Raw genomic sequence first — 22,342 nt, 5'->3', positions numbered from 1 at the left:
TACGAGCAATCCCTTTCCCCCTACTTGCTTTTAATAGGCACTGCCCCTAAGAAAAAAACTTTTCCTAGTTTTACTTTTTGAAAATATTTTTTTTATGGTCAGTGCTCTTTCCCCTTTCTTATTTTTCTCTTTCTCAAGGTTTCTAACTGACTAATCATTCTTGGGGAAAGCTCACATTTGCTGTGTTTCTTGGCCTTTGTTTTTGCTAGGAGTTGCTCGTACTAATTTTTACAGCCCCCTTTCTAGCTTTTGTCTTACCTTGATTATTTCTTTCGACTCTATAGTTCAAAATGTCTTATTTGGGGACACTGTTAGAGAAAGCTTCTGACTCTAATATTTTTTGAAGCAGCTATTTTAGCTTCTGTAGCTTTCTTAAAATGTTCCACTGCAACCTAACTTACTTTGAAATACCCGTTGTTTGCTGCTTTAATTTTAACCCCATTTTGATAGCTTTTGCTGTTTTTCATCTGCTCTGAAGTGTTCTCCTTGGCCTATTTCTAACAATTCACTTTCTAGTAAAGCTTCTACAGTGTTTAAAGAACCTTCTTCCTGTATTGTTAGCCCTCCGTTTCCCCTCTTTTCCTTATCAAAGGTTGCTGACCCATGGCTTTTCACCACTGGCAGCCATTTCGCCTGCAGCCTCCTTCCCTGTCTCTCTCTAGGAAGTTTATGTTTACCTGTTTTAATTGTGTGGTTCCTTTTACTCTCTCCAGAAGCTTGATCATTTCCGCTTACTTTATCACTCTAGCTAGTGACCCACTTTCTTAAGCTTCCCCCTTTCTCTTAATCCCCTCCCCCCGTCCAATTTGGGGGCCTTGTCTGTTTTGTTTTTTGTTTTTTAAATATATACTAAAGTTTCCCATAAATATCCGGGTTGCAGTAATTCCATCTCCATTCAAGTTCTGGTGGGTTTGTTTGTTGTTATTGATGAGTAGGGAGCTCCAAACAAGTGCCACCTTTCCCATAGTGTTAGGCTTAGATTTTGAGTTTGATTTAGGGTTGTGCTGGGGGGCTACTCAGGTAGGCCCTGTTGGAAAGCATGAAGTTAGTGCATGGCAAACAGGACGGCATTACAGTCAGCCGTTGGGCTTAGAAGAGGTTTGTAGCTTTAAGGAACCCAATGCACCGTTGTTACCACGGTAACGAGATCCACAGCTCAGATGCTTATTTCTCCAACCCACTCTGCCTTTCTGCTGCCTCCCATTTGAGCCCCATGATGTCAACGCCTTCCCCCCCACCGCTTCTTGACCCCGAAGTACTAGCTGAACGCTTTGGTTTCTTTGATTATGTCGTCTTTATAGCCATGTTGGTCTTCTCTGCAATTATCGGCATTTTCTTTGCCACCAAGGGAGTATACAAATCTCAGAATGACTATCTGATGGCTGGCCGCAGTCTAACTTGTTGGCCAGTTGCATTGTCCCTCACAGCCAGCTTTATGTCAGCGGTGACGGTGCTGGGGACCCCAGCTGAGGTCTATCGCTTTGGGGTCGCTTTTAGTCTCTTCGTATTCGCCTATACCATTATGGTGCTGATGTCTGCCGAAGTGTTCCTACCTGTCTACTACCGGCTGCATATCATCAGCACCTATGAGGTAAGCAGACTTTTAGCATCTCCTCCCAGGACTGTATGAATAAAACCCACCAGGTTAGCCTAACAACATACGATACCCGTAGTAAATATACCCCTAGGGCCTTTAAAAATAAATCAGGGGACTATCCAGCAAGTTACTAGTCAACGAAAACAATTCAGAATTGGATCTGGCAAATCTCAATGGACAAGGTACAGTATTTCACAGAGAGAGCTCTGTTCCTGTTCCTGCCTACTAGGAGTCACAGTTTCAAAGCAGAGCCGCTGATGATGAACTGAGCATGGGGAACATGCGTTAAACCCTTGAAATTGGTAGTATGGAAATGCTATTTCTTTTCCTCTGTTCCATCTGTTGTTTTTCTGGCACCACTTTCTTAAATAAAAAGCAGTCATATTCTCTAGCCATGAAGCCACTCCAGGGTCATATTTGAAACTCACTTAACTAGAAGAGGGCAGGGAACCTCCATCCTTTAGATCAAACTGTCATGTGACAAAGGTATTTGAGAGCAGAAGCAGTAAAGGAGTCTAGAAATGTTGTGAAATGATGAAAAGCTGCAGAATGACTGCTCCCCACATTAAATGCCTTTTGCATGGTTGCGTGCAGCCCCCCCGGATCTCAGTGCAGCTCCCGGTAGTTCGGGCTGGCTTCACCCTCCCCAGGCTGGCTACCTGGAGGTCTCTGCCTACCTCAGCCAATTGCCCAATCCTGCCTGGGGAGGTGTTGCCAGGTGATCGGCCAGGTAAGGGGAGGGACCGCCCTGCCCACACAACAGAAGGTGAATCTTACCTGCGAAGCGTCAGTTGGCTCCTGTGACTCATCTTGAGGATGACTCATTCTCTGTATAAATATTGTACAGTGGTACTTTGGGTTAAGTACTTAATTCGTTCCGGAGGTCCGTTCTTAACCTGAAACTGTTCTTAACCTGAAGCACCACTTTAGCTAATGGGGCCTCCTGCTGCCACTGTGCTGCCGGAGCACGTTTTCTGTTCTCATCCTGAAGCAAAGTTCTTCATCCGAGGTAATATTTCTGGGTTAGCGGAGTCTGTAACCTGAAGCGTATGTAACCTGAGGTACCACTGTATCTGCAGACTCAGTGTGGAGCCTAGAGAGTCTGTGTCTGTGTGGTGGAGCCTGTGCTCTGTGAAGCCTGTGCTCAATGGAAACTCTGTGTATGCTCTGAAGCTAGTTTAATCTTCTGTTCGCCATGCTGTTATTTGCAAACAAGTTTATTTTAACTCAGTAAAGCTTTTATTCTTTTACTGAATAAGACTGTGTTATTAATTTACGCTGTAAGTCACAAATGTGGCCCTCCACGCCTCATTTGGGGAAGCCATGTCCACCCCCCCCTACATCTAAGTCATATATTACATCAGGCATGGTGGGTGCATAAGGGTGGGGCATCAAACAAACTATCAGGAGCTTAAAATAAGCTCCTGGTGTTCCTTCACTAGAGCAAGATGTGCTTCCAACTGCCAATTGGCTGATGGGCAACAGGAGTGCATTTTGCTCAAGGAGGGGAAAGAACTGGTTAGGCTCTAAATACAACAGCGACTTAACAGCACACTACTACTTTGCAGATCACGGAGGGTGTTTAACCCTCTCCTCTCATTCCCTTTCCCTGATCTGTAGTGCGTCCATTCCCAGGAGCTGTTTTTAGCTATTGAGAAGCTCTCTCAGTAACTTTGCATAGAATGTCACTGATAAAAGTCTGTTCATATAGATATTTAACAGGGAGTTCACCAAGATCTCACTCCCGAGCAGCTCTGCATAGAACTGCAGTCTTAAACCTCCCCCCAAAAAGGAATCGTGTCAGTCCTATTTCTACATATTAGCTAGATTCATATGAATTTGTATGTTTTGTATCTAAAAGCAATTTGTCTCTTTTGCAGTACTTGGAGCTTCGATACAATAAAAAAATGCGTCTGCTTGGAACAGTGATGTTTATGATTTTAACGGTAAGTAAAGCAGATTTTTTTTTTGATTATCCATACTAAGAACATAAGGGGATTCTGCTGGATAAGGCAAATGGGACATCTAGTCTTTTTCTCACAGTGACCAGTCAGATGCCTATGGGAAGTCTGCAAGCAGGACCTCAGTTTAATAGCACTCTGCCTACCTCTTCACAGCAGCTGGTATTCAGAGACATACTGCCTCTGAGAGCGGAGGTAGAACAGAGCCACTGTGGATATTGGCAGGTGATAGCCTGATTCTCCATGAATTTGTCTAGCTGTCTTTAAAAGTCATTGAAATTTAGTGGCCACCACTGTCTCCTGTAGTTTAACTATGCACTGCATTTTTGTGTGAATTTCCCCTACTATATATATTTTTGTAAGCAATTTCACCTATTTTTTCTTTGTTATTCTTGCTATGTGTGTTTTTTACTGCATTGGTTACCTATAAATATAATACATAAATAAATAGTACAGAGACGGAGCAAAAGTCTGTGTGAGCCAAAAGTGTCTCGCGTTGCATGAACAAATGCGACTAAGAACTGGACTCGCTCATTTTGTTTGCACACTTATTTCAGTGATACCGGAGTTTATGTTGGCAAAAGGCTCACTTAAAACGTGTAATCATCATGTACTTTTCACACTATACTGACAATTATTTTGAAATATCAGGTTGTTGTTGTTGTTTTTACATTCATCTTATGTTGCTCAGTTTGTTTCATGGTACTTAAATCAAACTGGTGCTTTTTCACAAAGGACTGTGAGGTGGTAGTGTTTCAGCCACAATAGTAATGTTAGTATGTATGATATGTATATGTTGTTGTTTGTGTTCTATGATTGGTTATGTTCTTCAACTCACCCCCCCTCTTTGCCTAAGCACTCTGTGGGCTTTTGAATAGGACTTGATGCTTTTGTGCTTGCTCCTTGCAGGGAGGGCATCCCTGGTGTAGAACAAATAATTCTGAGAAAGAACATCTAACATGTGTGTTTATTTCATCTCCTCAGATATTATACACTGGAATTGTTATATATTCTCCATCCCTGGCTTTGAGTCAAGGTAATGTGAACACATTGTTTAAAACCATTAGCAAAGGACAAAAAACTAACGTTGACTTAGGTGGTTCACTTGTGTGAAATCTCCAGTACCTTTGTGAAAAGCTTGAGTCAAATTTTGCTTATTCTGTAGCATGTGAATAATAAGACAATGAAATCAATACACCTTATGTAATATTTCAAATATATGTGGTAGTTGAAATAATAACTCTTATAGTTTGGTTGTTCATGAAATTCTTTTAATCATTTGCAGAGGCATTATCCTACTCCAGCTGGGTTAGGTCTCAGGCCCTGAGGTTGTCTGGAACAAGACTACACAACAGGTCACATTGCAGACTCAGGCCTGAAGCACAAGAGCATTAAGCAAAGTCAAAGTGAAGCAGGGGTCAAGTACAAAGGTGGAGTCCTGAGTCAAACTTAATCCAAAAGCACAGCTGTGAGGCAGAGGTCATCCACTAAAAGATCAACCAGAACTCAGGTTGCAGGAGTAATGAACTGAAAGGCATATGTTGTTTCAGCAGGTAGCAGACCTTAACTCCCAGCCTTTGCTGATCAACTACCTCAGCCTGAACTCCCTGGCACAGATGATTTTGGGTGTGAGACCCTCTCTGGTCCCTCCGCTGCTGGAGACCAACTCCAAGGGTCTTTCCAGGGCATTCCTTGGAGGCAGGCCTGGTGAGATATCTCCCTGGATAGTAGGGTTGGGGTTGGAGGCTCTGTGAGGTCCTGTGGGTCTCCTGGCTCCGGGTCCCACTATTCAGCGGGATTTACTTCCAGGTGAGTGTGTACAGGATTGCAGCTTTTAGTCCTTTTGTAATGTGAGAGAAGGGAGAAGAAGGAGAGTCTCACTGATGAGGGCATTCTATAATCTCACCAGGGTCAAATTTGAGGAGACCCCCCCATGCAGTCACACTCCCCCCCCCCCAGGGAAAGACAGGAGATGGAGCAGAGCATAGTGGCAGGCAGTCACTGCAAATGAGAGTCAAATTAGACTCCTACTAAAAAGTGGCACAGCCGCTCTCCCTCTGCTAAAGTGCTGCTTGAGGTCCTAGTGAGGAGAGCAGAAAAAGCATCACAGCTGCCAGTAAGAGATCCTTCTGAGCTATTAGGACCCTTGACCCAATACCTGGCGTGGCCAACTACAAGCACTAGACTGAATGTCATCACCTAGTAGGACTTTTTCCTTATGGTCACCTGCATCACCTATTTAGGGGAAACCTGGAGAAGGGCCTTCTAATGATGATCTTAAGGTATGGCAGGTATGTCCTTCCACAGTTCAAGTATGCTTCCTACTCACCATCCAAGTAGTATTTACATTTATTGTTTATAGCAAACTTTAAATTCATAAATGTCATGAAGATTTGTATGTGCACTTATTGTTTTGTCTTCTTTGCATTAATAAATAAATAATGTTTTACCACATATCCCTAGAAATGTTTCAAAGAATATTTATGTATTTTCCCTCCCTTTCAGTTACAGGATTTCAGTTGTGGGGGTCTGTTATTTCAACAGGAATAGTCTGCACTTTCTATTGCACTCTGGTATGTGAACAGTTCACTTTAATAAACATTGTGGTTCCTGGATGTTCCTGTAAGCTTTATAAATCAACAAATCGATCCCAACTTTTACTTTCAGATTTGGTATAGGATTCTATTTTTCATGATCTATGTATTTATGTTATATCAGCCTTGCATTCAACCTTGCCTAGAGGCCTTGGGTACAATGAATTCCTTGCTGTGATTTGCTCCACCCCCCTTCTACCATTATTCTTGCTAGAAGATACATTTTTTACCTTCTCGTCAGTGCTGGTCACTGAGATATGAGCATACAAGTGATTTCCAGGAGGTCTCCCCTATCCAAGTGCTGACCAGGTCCAAATTTTCAGCAAGGTTGTGGCTTCATGTGACTTTACACCACATCATGAGTCTAAATTTTCTTAGCAGACTTGTAAAATAACGTTGGAGGCTAGTAAGTATTCCGGGCTTATCTACAAAGCTATGCTACTAACACATACAGTACTGGTTTTATAATATTGTAAAGTTCATGTTTTCCAGAAAAAAATGCTTAGAAGCTTTGTTTGGTGAGATGCTGTGAATTTTCTGTTCAACATCTCTAGCTCCATGTCACAGCAATGTAGTGTGGATATATCATGGCATCAGTTACATAGATGTCTAATATGTGAATCTCTGGATGTTTCTAGAAGGATGCTTAATATTGCAAGTGGGTTGTTGGCGACAGGGTTGGGTTGTTGTTTTTTAACTTCAAAAATTTTCCATGGAAGGGGTAAATCTGGATTAAATGGGGGAGGAATACAGACTGACATTTTGATGCCAACAAAGTTCTGTGGTTGCTTTAGGAAACTTCCATGCACGAGGATCCCACAATAAACACCTGTCTGTAAGAATCCTGTGTACAAATATTCCATTTAAACTGAAGGAAAGAGAAGGAAATCTAGTTCCTGGACCTGATTTAAAAAGTTAAGAAACGCATTGTGTAACTGGGTAAAAAAAGGATAATTTTTCAGTGCTTTAGAGTTAAGATGGAAAATTTATCTTGCCCTCCCATCCTATATTAGTTCTATGCTGTCAGAAAGGAATCTTACATATAATTTAGAATATGTTTCTTTTCATATTCTTTTCAAATTGAATCTCAGCCAATGGCTGAGATTGTTTTATTTTCAGCTGAAATACAAGCAAAGTTCAGCACTTCTTAAAACTTCCTTTTCTGAGGGCAAATAAATGTTAAAGCTTAAGCTTAAACATTTAAGAAGAGTTTGGATTTGATATCCCACTTTATCACTACCCAAAGGAGTCTCAAAGCGGCCAACAATCTCCTTTCCCTTCCTCCCCCACAACAAACACTCTGTGAGGTGAGTGGGGCTGAGAGACTTCAGAGAAGTGTGACTGGCCCAAGGTCACCCAGCAGCTGCATGTGGAGGTGTGCAGACGCGAACTCGGTTCCCCAGATTACGAGTCCACCGCTCTTAACCACTACACCACACTGGCTCTCTTTAAACATGCTTAAGCTTAACAACTTTAGAAGAGAACAATTAAAATTTATTGAGCAAGGACACCCGAGATGTTTGTATATTGATTGATTGTATTCAAATGAATCCCAAAGCGGCTTACAAACAATAAATACAGTGGTACCTTGAGTTACAAACATCTCAGGCTACAAACGCTCCAGGCTACAAACGCCGCTAACCTTGAAGAGTTACCTCGAGTTGAGAACTTTGCCCCAGGATGAGAACGGAAATTGTGTGCTGGAGGCGCAGCAGCGGCAAGAGGCCCCATTAGCGAAAGCACGCCTCTAGTTAAGAACAGTTTCAGGTTAAGAACGGACCTCCGGAATGAATTAAGTTCGTAACTAGAGGTACCACTATAACAGTAACATAATACTGACTTTTTTTAAACATATACTGCATCTGCTTTTCCTGTATAGGGTGGCCTAAAAGCAGTGGTGTGGACGGATGTTTTCCAGTTTATACTGATGATAAGTGGGTTTCTAGCTGTGATTTTTCGAACTTTAGTAATTAAAGGAGGATTTACTGCTATTATGGATGATGCTCGTCATGGAGGAAGACTAAGACTCTGGGAGTAAGTGTTTCCTTCATATGCTACCCAGGACATTCTTAAAGGTTTTGAAAAGTTTGGGAACTTACATTTCAGTGGGTGGACAACTCTAGAGAAAGTAACTCCCTTGATAAAATATCGATCTCTGAGTGGTATTAGAACAGCAAATTAATGGTTAAGCTTATAAATGTGAAATGCATACTTGCTTAAGACTTCAGTCCTATTGGATTGGTAATGGGGGAACTGAAGACCTTTCATCCTGCCTCATGCTCCTGCTCTTTCTGATAGAGCAGGAGTGAGGGTGGAGGTGCATATTTGGAATCTTCTATCCTATTTCCACTTTTTTGGGGGGGAACCTGTATCCTTCCCATTGTTCCTAATGGCAGGAAAATAAAAGGAATTGATTTATGCCAGCTCCTGGGTTGGCATAAATCTCTCCTTGTTTGCAATCATGTCAATGGACTGGGAAGGCTATGGCCCTCCCACAGCAAACCCACCCCCTTCTGACTATATTGATGTCAGAGCTCTGAAATCAGTAGAGCACAGGCTATCAAGTAGAGGAATTTCATTCAATGTTCTAACATTCCCCCTTTCCTCCACTGAATTCTTCATTTTTTTTTCCATGTCAGAACTTGCACATTACTTTTATATGCCTTTTTCCTCTTAGCTTTAACCTAAGCCCTCTGCAAAGGCATACTGTGTGGACAGTTACCATTGGCGGCAGTTTCACTTGGCTTGGCATATATGGAGTAAATCAGTCTCAGGTTCAACGGTACCTTGCTTGCAAATCAAGACTTCATGCAAAACTGTAAGACTACATATTGTAAATCCATTCTTTCCGTCCAAATATTCTCAGGTGCACTAGCGGATTCCTCATGTGCTCCTGCCTGTGAGGATTGTTTGATCTGTGTTTCAACTAATGGGTGCTGGATATGTGATTTATTTCCCATGCAATATTTTTTTTTTGGCATGGACCTCACCCAGAAAAGTGATCACAGAACCTTAGAGTTGGAAGAGATCCAAGGGCCAATCTAGTTCAAGCTCCTGCAATGCAGGAATCCTATCAAAAGCATCCATGACAGAGGGTTACCCAACCTCTGCTTAAAAATCTCCAAGGAAGGAGAGTCCACCACCTCTTGTGGGAATCTGTTCCACTGTTGATCAGCTCTTACTGATTTGCAAACAGAAGCTGGTTTCCGGTTAGGGAAAGTGATTATTGAGTACTTTGCCATTTTGCTGAATCTGCTTTGCTGAGTCTATTAAGGCGTACTAAGTTGCATATTTGCTATAAGCCTCTTAAAGTTATTTAAGTTTCTACTTTGCAAAATGATAAAGTGAAATTAGATATCAGTGTTGGGTTTAGCAATAAACTGTAGTCTTGCCAATCCATGAAATACCTTCTAAATCAGGAAGAGAATTTCGAAGGTAGTCCTACTGGATACAGCAAAGTTGTCCAAACATTTGGTGGTGTGCATTAATTTGTAGGGGTTACCTTGTGCCTTAGGCATGATGTGTTTGCAGCTGTGTTCATAGTATCGTAGAGTTGGAAGGGACCCCAGTGAACCTCTGTTTTCATATAATTTCAGCAAGAACAATGCTTCTTTAACCTACTTTTCTAACATTTTCTTACAGCTCTCTTTATTTAAATCTTATGGGACTTTGTCTAACTCTTAGTTCTGCAGTATTCAGTGGACTCTCAATGTACTCCATATACAAGGATTGTGATCCATGGACTTCAGGCTTTGTGGCAGCACCAGATCAGGTTTAGTATTACTGTCAAGTGAAAGAGTTACCGGTACAAACAGAATAGATCAGACTCATATTTATCTTCCCTGTAACTAAGTTTTAAGAAGGCCTTTTGGAAAGATAACATAATTAGCAAGTTATGATTGTGAGGGACAAGGAAAACTGCCACTTTACTTGAAATAATAGACAGATATAATAAGATCATGAAGCAAGGAACCCTCTCATTCCCAAACAGAGCAGGAATTTCAAATATGCATCTTCTGTAGAAAGAAATAATATATGTTTATGCAGCCAGGTTGGTTCAGTACAATTACTTGCCTATTTGGCTTGCGAGGCATCTACTCATGGACCTGGTCTCTCCTATTTGTCCAAAGCAGGGATATGTGATTAGATTTTTTTCTGTAACTTTTCCCTCTGCTGCCTCTTCCTCCAGTTCAAATATGTCTCTCGCTTCTTATTACTCTGCTTTGAGCTCATACCTGTTTCTCCTTGTACTTTTTCTCCCAGTTCACCTGCGTTTTCCGCTCTTCCTTGCTTTCTACATGCTCTCCACAACTCCTCTGGTCCCTTCTTTATCTTTAGTGCTTGAATTCACTCGGTGGTCTTGCCTCCCTCACTTCTTTCAGCTGCAAGTGATCACATCTCTTTTAAAATGGGCTTCTAAGCCCACGGAGAAAACTAGGAAGCCTTTCAAGTGGTCTGTATGCCAGCCCCACCAAGCTTTTTCAATGCCTTGGCCACTCCAGCTGTGTGTCAGTCCTCCATGTTATGGCAGGGAATATGCTCAGAATGTAAGCACATAGTGCCACACCCTGTGAATCTCAGCCACAGTAGTGTTTGGGTAGGAAGCACCCAAAATGCCAAGGTGTCCTCTGTGTTTGGTAGCCAGTGTACATTTTGCCCTGAAGCTACCACCTTTCTCAAAGGGTTTACATGGAAGTTAGCTGGAGTAACAAATCGTTCTCAGCAAACAAAGGGTACTTCTCCCAACCTAGTGTGCTATGTTTAATAATCAATGGAATGTGTGTGTGTGTGTGTGTGTGTTCAGTGTTACAAGGACATGCACAAACCTAAATAATTTCAAGTTAGATTTTTATTTCAAACCATGATTGACTTTCTAAACTTCAAATCAAAAAAGTTTACTATTTCTCAATGGTGAATTTTTTCCAGCTCATGCCGTATTTTGTGTTGGAGATTTTGGGTGACTATCCAGGAGTTCCAGGACTTTTTGTGGCTGGGACCTACAGTGGGACATTAAGGTGAGTTTCAGTGGAACATCCAGGTCATTTTTAAGCAACCCTAGGTCTAGATTCTAGAAAGTTACCGGCGACTTTCAGCCAATTTTTAAAATGATAAATCAATGTCTCTCTGGCCAAACTAAGCATTATGCTGAACACACAGTTTGATATTGCATTTGGGGAAAAAAAATATTCAATAGCAGTTGTGAAGGGAGCTCAAGTGGAACCGTAAGAAGTGAGTTTAACCCTTTCCCTCAGTACTGCAGGCCTGATTAAAATCTGCTATTTGGCACCGGAGGAAAGCTGTTTGACCTTCCTCACAGTTGCTGTTTAAAGTTAAAACAGCAAAACGTTCATTAATGCAAAACGAGCCAAAGATCCCTCTAGTCCAGCATCCTGACTTAAAGTAGCCAGCCACATATCTAATGGGAACCATGCAGGCAGGACCTGAGTGCAACAGCACTCGCCCCTCCTGTGGTTTCCAGCACCTCCTCCAATGGTGGAAGTAGAATGTAGCTGTCGAGGTCTGTAGCCATAAACAGTCATATCCTCCGTTAGTCCAGTCCCCTGTTAAAGTCATCCAAGTTGGTGGCCTTCGCTCCATCAGGTGGTAGTGAATTTCATAGTTTCACTTTTGTCTGTCCTGAATCGTTCAACATTCAGCTTCACTGGATGGCAAAAATGGATAGTATCATGATATAACATGCAGTGTGACTCTCAATCATATGTATAGTGGTACCTCTGGTTAAGAACCTAATAGTTAAGAACTTAAGCTCCCACCGCCTACCAGAAAGGGCACCGCTGTTCCAGTTCCTTTGTGGAGCCTCTGCCATACCGCAACGCTGCCGCACCAAGACGGGTGAGCGGACTTAGTTGCCTCATCACAGCCTCACTGGCACTGTGTAGCTCTGTGACTTGGCATGAGTACCTTGTCATGGATTGTTACTGCAAATGACCAGCTCACCAAGTGGCTAATGTAGGAAAGTCTTACCACTTTTAGCACACATCGGGCTCAGTGGCAGGAAAAGCTCTCATCAAGCTTTCATAAATACAGATGACAGACTGAGAATACGATGAAAAGCCATTACCACTTTGTGAATTGTATTGGGACAATGTTTCTGTCGTAGCTCAAGTTTTGTTCCTCCCCACCCCTGCTCCCAAAATTGTATCAGTTTTAAAATATTTGTGCAACCGCAACACAAATGCAAACCTCAGAAAATTTTAATTTTATATTCTTTAGTACAGTGTCATCCAGCATCAATGCATTAGCTGCTGTAACAATTGAAGACCTCATTAGACCTCATTTTAAGATGTCTGACACAAGCATGTCATGGATTTCCATAGGAATGAGTAAGTTTGTATGTGATATTTTATGTTTTTAAATAAAAAATCCCATTTTTTTCTCATTAACTGTAGAAGTTAAGATACATTAAAAAATCTGAGTGAGGCTTAGACATAATAAAACTGTTTGTAAATGCAGCTGTCTCATTGCTATATAGGATTATGCCTTGTATATAGAATAAAACACTAAAATCCAAATGGAAAAATGACTTCAAATGTGTAATAAAGTAGACTCACTGGACAGCTATGTGGAATAAGCCACCCTTTGTTTCTGGTTTGGACATCATGTCAGGGCAGACTTTGCCTTATTTACCAACACCATGATAGGACCAGTGGAGGAACAGAGTGGAGCAAGAACTTAGTGTGTGCCAGCATGCTGCATGTTAAACCATAGTTTTGTAAATCTATAGTTCAATGTGACAAGTGAAATGGGTCTGTGTCTTCCATCTGCTCTTTGTAGGCTTGTTTACATACAATTTTGCACAGTGATTGTTTAGAGCAGAGATAAGTGGCCTATGGCCCTTCAGATGTTGTTTAACTCCAACTCCCATCAGTCCCAGAAAACATGACCAGTAATTAGGGATGATGAGAGCTATAGTCCCACAACATTCGGAGGGCCACAGGTTCCCCACCCTGATTGTTTTACATATATTTTTTATATTTAAGATAGTGGTGAGTTTTGGGCCTAGGTCTCCTAAACCTCTTACATCTCTAAATTTACTTTAGACAGTATCATGACAGTTGCATCAGGAAGTCTCAAGCAGCCAGACAGAAATACTGTACAAAAAGCAATTGATTAGAATTATGGACCTGCATCAGTCGCAAACTGTATACAATGAAACATGCACAGTAAGGGTCAAGGGTTGCATTGATCCACAACCAACCTCCAGGGCTTGCCTGTTGAAGTGGCTATTGTAAAAGTGGCCTTGGCCCCAATGAATAGAGGATCTGTTGGCTTGAGAATGAGAAGTTACATTGGGTGCTGTGCTCCATTATTCTTCACCAGCATTTGACTCCACCTCTCTATTGTGGTAACCCACTGAGCCACTTGGGCTTGCTGATCAGAAGGTTGGCGGTTCAAATCCCCGCAACGGGGTGAGCTCCCATTCCTCTGTCCCAGCTCCTGTCAACCTAGCAGTTCAAAAGCTGCGGTGGGAAGGTAAACAGCATTTCCATGCACTCTGGTTTCTGTCATGGTGTTCCGTTGCTCAAGAAGCAGTTTAGTCATGCTGGCCATATGACCTGGATTGCTGTCTGTGGACAAACGCCAGCTTCCTCAGCCTAAAATGCGAGAATGAGCACTGCAATCCCATAGTCGCCTTTGACTGGACTTAACCGTCCAGCGGTCCTTTACCTTTTTACCCAGTGTTACAATTCTGAAGTGCAGACACTCTTCATGACAAGCCCCCACAGTCAGACCACCATAGCCATACCCCTTCTCAGACTACACAGCAGAAATGCAATTTCAACCGATGCAGACATTATTGCTTTAGTACCAGACCAACCTGTCCCTCTGATTTGCAGAACATTTAGCCTTATGAAGAATTCTGGTGGTTGTGGGCTCCAAAAGTTGACCAAAGGAAAAGGACTTTATAACTTTTCAAAATAGAAGTGGCAGCTGACATGCTAATGTAACCTACCTCTTTCTCTGCTTAGGTTACACAGTGGTTTCTCTCTGATAAAAGCTTATTTATTTGGCATGCAGAGGATAGGCCCCAAGAGATTATGTCATTGTTTCTGCTGTGAAATGTGGTAGAGCTTTGTCCCAGCCCATCTACTTGTTTGCCCTATACTCTCTGTTGGTGCCTGTGCTGCCTACAGCTTCATGCGATGCCTGTGGAAAATGTATGATCACTACCTGTTGTATTTCCACTGCAGCTATGGGGCTGCACAGGGCCACCTGATGCTCAGAAAAAAGGAGTGCACCTAAAATTGCCAATACAGCAGCCAAAATGCTGGGCCATAATTAGGCTGTAAGTTAGCCATACCCAATGTACAGTAAATTATTATCATCCATTATAACATAGGATATAACATTGGATTTCCATTTTTATGCATGATAATCATATAATTAAACCAGTATCTAACATTTTTTGTTGGTGTCTTTTTAAAAAAAAAATCATAATTTTGGTAATTCCTAGTGGCAAACTCTAATATACTCACTGTCTATGATTTTTTTTATTAGAAGGCAGAACGTCTTAAATAAATCTTAAACTTATCAGTCTGTTACATATATGAATAAACCATATAAACTTTGCATATATTTATTCATTTAGACCTGCTTTTTGGTGCCGTGTGCCTTGCCATGGCTGGCGTGGCATCCAAGATGGGTGGTTTGTTACAGGTAAGCATTTAACGGTTATTCGTAGACTTCTAGTTTTTAGAAGAATTTGCTTAGATTTTGTGAATCTAATTATATATTCTATATTCCTCATTAAGTGCTCTGCTGGCAAGTTCAGTGGCTAAGGGGTTGCGTTCTGACTCTCAGAGGAAGGAAGAGGGGCAGTGGCCTGAGCTAAGCACCTGCACTGCCAAAACTGTCAGCAGAGCTGCTGGTTTTAAAACAGTGAGAAAAAGGGGGGGGGGAGTGTCACTGCTGATGTGTCAAGCTTCGCCATCACCTGAAATGGCAGGTTTCTTGGAGCTGTATCTTTTTGAAGGGCCTCTCCTAAAAAGCCCTTCCATAGTCAAATGAACTTCAAAGCAGGGTGAAAGAAAAACAGAACTTATACTTTTTGCTAATTTACTTTTTGTTTTTGCTAGTCCCTGTATTTACTAACCACCTTGATTTTGTTCCATCTTTCAGGCTGCGCTCAGTATTTTTGGAATACTTGGTGGACCTCTTTTGGGAATATTTTCTTTGGGCATGCTTTTACCTTTTGCAAATCCTACAGTAAGTAATTCTTTTGTCTTCTGCTTGTTAATATGCAATGGTATAAGAGAGCTCATTTTATACTTTGATATTTTAGCAGTCCACAGAGTATTTATAGTGCCTTCATTATTTAGTAACTTTACACGCACACATGATTTGTTCACGCATAATGCAAAGCTATGGTTTTGCATTCTGTCAACAGGCATTCAAGAGCACAGTGCTCATTCACTCTCCTCCTCTTGTCTTCTGGTTTGTAATGATTCCTTCCTGCCTACCCTACTTTGAGACAAACCATTGCTTGCCATTTTATCTTATCCAGCAAGGTATGGTTTGGCATTAATGAGGATAGGAGACAGGAAACGGTTGTACTCTAGGGAAGAGAAAGTCTGTAAGCCTAGATTCCTGACTTCATGAATAATGGTTTGAGGTGATGTCTTAAGCACCCCAGAATAAAAAAAAGTGAAATGAATGCTGTCATCCCCCTAATCAAAATGCTGATGGAGATATTGCGATGAAGAATGAAATGAAGCATTTCAAAGAGGAAATAGAGTTAACGTCTTATTTCAACTACCCTTACATAGTCTGGCTACATATGTGTTACAGCCATGACAAAGAAATAACAAAATTCTTTAAATCCTAAGTGACTGTAGCAGAATGAGTTTAAAAAACGGGTGCCCAAACACTAGCCTCCAGGAATCCTGTATTTGATTTTAAACATTAGAATCAGAACCCTTTTTGAAAGGATTTGTCTCTATTAGAATAATAGAATCATAGAGTTGGCATGTTCATGTTGAGTTTACATTGTGTGTAATTTTCTACTTCTCAGGGTGCATTTTCAGGTCTCTTGTGTGGATTTATTATTACATTATGGGTTGGATTTGGGGCTATCAAGTACCCTCCCTCTCGCGACAAAACATTGCCATTACACCTTTCAACAGCAGGCTGTCGGAAATACAATATTACTCTCACCACGCCATTAACTACTACTGTGCATACTACACCTGCTCAAAGGTATGCATAAGACTTCAATTATATGTTAGATATGGTTGAATGATGTTTCATATTTGATTTATTTTTTTACACAGAGTGTTTTATCAAGCTCTTGTTGGCGTCTTAGGACTTCCTTTGGGAAAGCAAAAGCATTAAATGTGAAATGAAATGATAAACTGAATGTGGGACTATATTCTAATTAAACAATGAGGGCTTATTTGCTGGAATAATGTCCCTTTGTCCACCGGCATATTAATGCTTTAAGATTATCTTCAAAATAACTAGTTTAAACAAATTTACTTGAGGCTTTTTTTGTCTGTCTGGAGGCTTTTGCTAATCAGTTTCATTAGACGATGTTTGGGTTATTTATTTATTTTAGTTATTATTTATTAAATTTATATCCTTCGCCTCCACTCAAAGGTGTGCTTGTTACTTACCCATAGAACAGAAAATTAAAGCGTTGTGCCAGTATCTGTACTATCTCTTTAAGTTTACATGCTGACTGTTCAATCCTATATATGTCTGTGCAGAAATAAGTCCTACTGAGTTCAGTGGGGCTTACTCTCCAGTAACTGTATATAGGATTGCAGCCTTTGTCAGTTTAAAGTATAGTAAGCTTAAGCTAATTTTTGGATATCAATACAGCATAATTTTGGAAGGAAATGTTTTTCCCCCTTTTCAGAACTTTTCTTCAGGAGTATTGGTACTCGCTGTCCTATCTGTACTTTAGTACATTAGGAACTTTGATCACATTCATTGTGGGAGCCATCGTAAGTGCAATGACAGGTAATATTTTTTCTAGTTTTGATTAAGCTTTGATTAAAGCATAGAAATTCGCAGTCTGAAGCTCATTTGAATTTGTATTGCTATATATCTTTAATGAAGCAAAACATGCATGTAAAGTATTCAGGGAGCTGCATCCATGATAACATGTTCAAAATTTATCCTGACCCAAGTGTAGTCAAAATATTTTGATTATTTTGAAAACAGGACTGTTAAGAAGTTACCCACTGGAATGGAGATCATATTTGAATAGATGATTTAGTTCCTGGGAGTGTACTGTATGTCCCTTTCTGGAGAGAGAGCTCTCATTTTGGAGAGGTAGATCTGATGTCAAACGCCACCTCCTCACCATTATGGAAGCTTCTATGACCCTTCCTCTACTAATGCCATCACAGTGGTACCTCGGATTACAGATGCTTCAGGTTACAGACGCTTCAGGTTACAGACTCCGCTAACCCAGAAATAGTACCTTGGGTTAAGAACTTTGCTTCAGGATGAGAACAGAAATCGTGCTCTGGCAGCGCGGTGGCAGTGGGAGGCCCCATTAGCTAAGCCTGGTACCTCAGGTTAAGAACAATTTCAGGTTAAGAACATACCTCGAGAACGAATTAAGTTCTTAACCCAAAGTACCACTGCACAAAGGACTAAGCAGATTTCTTAAGATATACTTTGTTGTGAGGGAGCAGCTACTCCCCCCACATCGCAAGATGCAGCACAGTGACAAAACCCAATAATTCTCAATAAGAAATTGAGGAAACATAAAAGACACACCTGAACTTTCACCTCAGAAGTCAACAGATGAACTGCTTCTGTTTCTATCTCAAACTCCTTTAGAATTGCTAAGTTAAAAGCAGATTTTAAAGCTGAGTTCTAAGGCCTTGGAGGTGAGCAACTTCCATGAGGTACACAAATATAGTATGGGGGAAAATAAAACTAGGAAGAAAGGAAAAACAAACAATGAATTTTCCATAAAGCTCACCATTGCCATTTTGTGTCATATTATATATTGCACTTAAAGCGTTTTATTTGCAGCTGTATAGCTGAGTCCATGTTACTAGTATGACATAGTAGAAAGAATGATGGGGCAAGGTAGGGCAAGGGAGTAAGGATTCAGTGGGCAGGCTGAGGACCACCTGAAAGTAGTTCCAGGCCCACTGGTTGGTTCCATCTCACTCTTTGAGCAACACTGTTCTAGCATGTTAGTCCTGGAAACCTAGTAGTTCAAAAGCACACTAGTGCAAGTAAATAAATAGGTACGCTGTGGTGGGCAGGTAAATTGTGTTCCTGTGCGCTCTGGCTTCTGTCACAGTGTCCCATTGCGCCAGAAGTGGTTTAGTCATGCTGGCCACATGACCCGGAAAGCTGTGGACAAACGCCAGCTTCCTCAGCCTGAAAAGCGAGATGAGCGCTGCGCCCCATAGCCTCCTTTGATTGGACTTAATCATCCAGGAGTCCTTTACTTGGAAACAAGTTTATCATATCTGACATATGGCAAGGAGATAGCTTTGGAAATAATCTTATTTGCCTCACATGACATAAGATTGCTGAGTAGCTATAGAGCAATTTCTAAATTCCATCTTTCCATCTAAATTCCATTCTCTCCAGAGGGGAGTGAGCATGAGTGGGTCATATCTGTGCTGGAACTGAATTGCCTTGTGTGAGATCATGTTGTTAATCCAACTATCTTCTAGGGGGATTTCAGCAAACCGTGGAAAGCAGACTTCTCTTTGGCAAAGAAGACTTTATAGGCAACTTTGTGTTTTGGAAATCTAAGTGGGTAAGTATCCTTTTGTAAGTCTTTCTCATACGTATTTCATAGGCAGATAGTGTCCACCCGTCTAGATATCCTGTATGTATTCAGAACCTAATCTCAGACATTTTATGAAGCATGCATGTACTAGAAGCATGAAACATATTGGCCTCTGCCAAAAAAATTCTTCATGTGAAGTACCAGCTCCATCAAAATATATTCCTGTTTGCTTGTCACCCTTTAATATACTCCCTTGCTCTACTTCATGGCATGAGTAGATAGGATCTAACGGCAGGTGCCAAATGTACGCACACAAGAGCTGTATGTAGCTTTTGCCTACACAATGCTTTTGAATGTGCAAGATCTAATCTAGAGTGTAATCTAAGAAGTCTTATTTTAACATACACACACCATTTACTGGAGTGGAGTCAAGCAAGGTTATACACGTTGGCCTCAGATTTTACACTTAAGACCATTGAAATTAGTGGTCTTAAGTGCAGTTGACTCTGCACTGGACTATGGTTATAAAGAGAAAACTAGGATTTTTTTTATACATGCGAATTTATGACCATTACATTTTCAGGTACAGCTGTATGAAAAGCTTCATCCAAAAGTTAATCCAGAGGAGCCAGTGGTTTCTGAAGGTGCTGTAGAAGGTACCACGGATGACACGGAAGGGGGAAAATAGAGGTGCACAACAATTAACGCAGTGGAGTACAAAGTCCAGCAATGTTTCATTTTATTTATTGTATTTAAAAATGGAAATTTTGGTGTGTGTTTTTTCAATAAATCCGTATTGAAGCAGTAGTTGGTTTGTTAACCAAAGTATAAGCAAACTGACTCAGTTTTGGGTAAACGAGAGCCTATGAAAAAGTAACAATCTGATTAAAATTGAGTATAAATCAAAATTTGAAGTGCAGTATATAGATACCTGCCTCACTCATGGAAGAACTTTAATTATAGTTCTGTTTGACTGGTTGGAAATCCTGTGTACAAGATAGCTATTCTACATTTTGTTTATACCAAGGGATTACAATGAACACTTCATTATGGCCATAAGACCTGTTTAGGTTAAAACACGGAATAGAGTAACAGGACACAAAAGATACAATTTCTCTAATTAATACAAGCAATCAGTTGATCTCTTATGTGCATGGAAAATAGGAAGAAAAATAGCCATCTGGTCTGTGATATATTAAACTTGATCTGATAAACAAGGCATTACCAATCTTTTATCTTGATGCCCTGACAAACAAACAAAACTGCCCTGGAGTATGGCTGTCGGCAAAACATTTTGAATACTGCAGGTATGAATGCTCTTATGAGCCTGTATATTCTTTACAGAAATAGCATAAGATGAAGTAGCATAACTATGGGGGGACAAGTTCTATTAGCCAAAGAGTATAGATCTTGTCTTTCAATATCATATAAATGTTGGGTCAGAACCCTGAAAGTTTATGGTTGCTCTAGCATTAGAAGTGATTCAGACAAAACAGCCGTTGAAGTATTTTTTTATAAAATTATATAGGACTGTTGTCTAAAATATTAATCTGTTAGTATAGATATGAATGAAGAAAAATGAAGACGTAACACATATTTTAGTATTTGGACCTACACTGGTTCCCACAAATACTACACCAGTTTCCAGACACATGTTTGCATATCCTACCCAGTTAGGTACCCCCAGAATATAATGTAAGAAAAATGCCTGGTGCAGAATTAGACATCTCAATCTATAGAGATACCATATAGTAACAGGGACAGTAGTTTGACCGTGAAGAATACCGTGAAGAATATTGTTTGAATATACAAATCACATATAAGAAACAATCTTCCTTGAAACAGCATGAAAAGTCCCTTTCTGGTGAATAAACACTGTAACAGTTTCCCTCTGCTTGGGTTAATACAGTTGTTGGGTCAGCAGGATAGACTGCAGATGCTGTTGGTTTAAAGCCCACAGTTGCTCAGTGGCTCCCCTTCTAAGTTGTCAGAGGTAGTGTCTCCAGTCCGGTGTTGGAGAACCCCAGGATGGTGGTTCTGGGTGACTTCAACAGTCATGCTAAGGTTGGATTGTCTGATCTGGATTGAGACTTTATAACCTCCATGACAACCATAGGGTTGCCCCAAGTTGCCAATGGAGCAACGCAAAGGGCAGGACACATACCAGATTTAGTCTGTCATTTCAGGGTGAGTGTTGAGTGGTGGTTATTGGAGGAATGGAATTGATCCCTTTGTCATGGTCAGACCACAAGCTGCAAAGTTTGGGCTCGCAGCACCAGTTCTCTCAACATACACACAGACAGTAGAGGTGGGGAACCAATTCAGATGGTCTTCCCTTGGGAGACTTATGGAACCTGATAGATTTCTCAATGTTCTGGGGAATTTTCCAGTAGCTGAAGCTGGTGATTTTCTTGAAGCCCTCACCTCATTCTGAATGTCAAGATGGGGAAGGGTAAATAACACAATACCCCCAGAGTGCATGTTATGACACTGCAGAGCTCCTTGATTGTCCTCAGACCTCTCAGCAACAAAGCAGACAAGATAACAGCTAGAGTGGAAGGCACACAACACCACCTGTTTAGTGTTTAGAAAGCACAACTGCATCTATCAGTAACAACAATGGCAGTGAAAAAGACCCACATTGCCTCCATTGGGTTCTCAAGTTGCCGCCCAGATGAGCTATTTTAAGAGTTTTCCTCCCTACAAGGGTGTATGTAACTCAAAATAGAAAGAAAAATGAGTAGGTTGGGGCATTCTTGGTAACTAACCAATATTATGTCCTTTAGTTGGGGGATCCCAGGCAACAATGTGACTTGTTGAAGCTAATCTAAATGATATACTGTATTTTTTGCACCATAACACTCACTTTTTTCTCCTAGAAAGTAAGGGGAAATGTCTGTGCGTGTTATGGAGCGAATGCCTGCGGGTGGCGGGGGGGGGGATCTGCTGCAGTCGTGAGCAGAGGATCCATGGTTCCCCTTCCTTCCCTCCTCCGAGGTTACAAAGCATGGATCCACATGGATCCTCAGAAGTTTTGCATTGGGCTACTCCAAACTCACTGTCAGATCACATGTCTGTGGCCACAGCATGAACCACAAAAATCATAGATCCACTATTTTGTTTAGAATATTTTTTTTCTTGTTTTCCTCCTCTAAAAACTACGTGCGTCTTATGGTCTGGTGCGTGTTATAGAGCGAAAAATACAGGTATGTGGCCCATATTAGGAGGTGTCATAGTTTAAGATTCTGGCACAACAGGTCAGTGTGTCTGGCAGTTAAGCAGAAGGCTGGTGGTTCAAGTTCACCCAGGGATGGCCTTGGCGGAATGGACCATGCTGCGAGGTAGGCAAAACCACCAAACTGGGGCCAATTTGACTGGTGGACAAATTCCTGCCCGGACTTGAATACGGTGACCATAGCAAAGTCAGAAATACACAAAACACAGCACAACAGGAGGCGTG

General features: G+C 41.2%; 1 protein-coding gene across 2 annotated transcripts; it reads left to right on the top strand.

The window, feature by feature from the left end:
• The first annotated feature begins 67 nt into the window (after nt 1–67).
• On the top strand, nt 68–19,686 carry LOC309379102 (sodium-coupled monocarboxylate transporter 1-like). 2 transcript variants are annotated; one of them, XM_081927939.1, is made up of 15 exons: nt 68–1,591; nt 3,478–3,543; nt 4,543–4,594; nt 6,064–6,131; nt 8,032–8,186; nt 8,830–8,970; nt 9,837–9,924; nt 11,079–11,167; nt 12,387–12,496; nt 14,764–14,831; nt 15,294–15,380; nt 16,186–16,370; nt 17,032–17,135; nt 18,824–18,909; nt 19,466–19,686. In XM_081927939.1, the coding sequence occupies exons 1-15, from the start codon at nt 1,121–1,123 to the stop codon at nt 19,568–19,570; spliced, it is 1,875 nt and encodes a 624-aa protein (XP_081784065.1). In that variant the 5' UTR covers nt 68–1,120; the 3' UTR covers nt 19,571–19,686. The 2 variants fall into 2 exon arrangements, with proteins under 2 accessions (XP_081784065.1, XP_081784064.1); XM_081927938.1 differs by having other exon boundaries at nt 443–1,591; nt 9,795–9,924.
• The last annotated feature ends 2,656 nt before the right edge of the window (nt 19,687–22,342 follow it).

Source organism: Podarcis melisellensis (assembly GCF_964234715.1).
Source record: "Podarcis melisellensis genome assembly, chromosome: 10".
Classification (NCBI taxonomy): domain Eukaryota; kingdom Metazoa; phylum Chordata; class Lepidosauria; order Squamata; family Lacertidae; genus Podarcis; species Podarcis melisellensis.
This window is presented reverse-complemented; position numbering and strand designations above follow the sequence as displayed.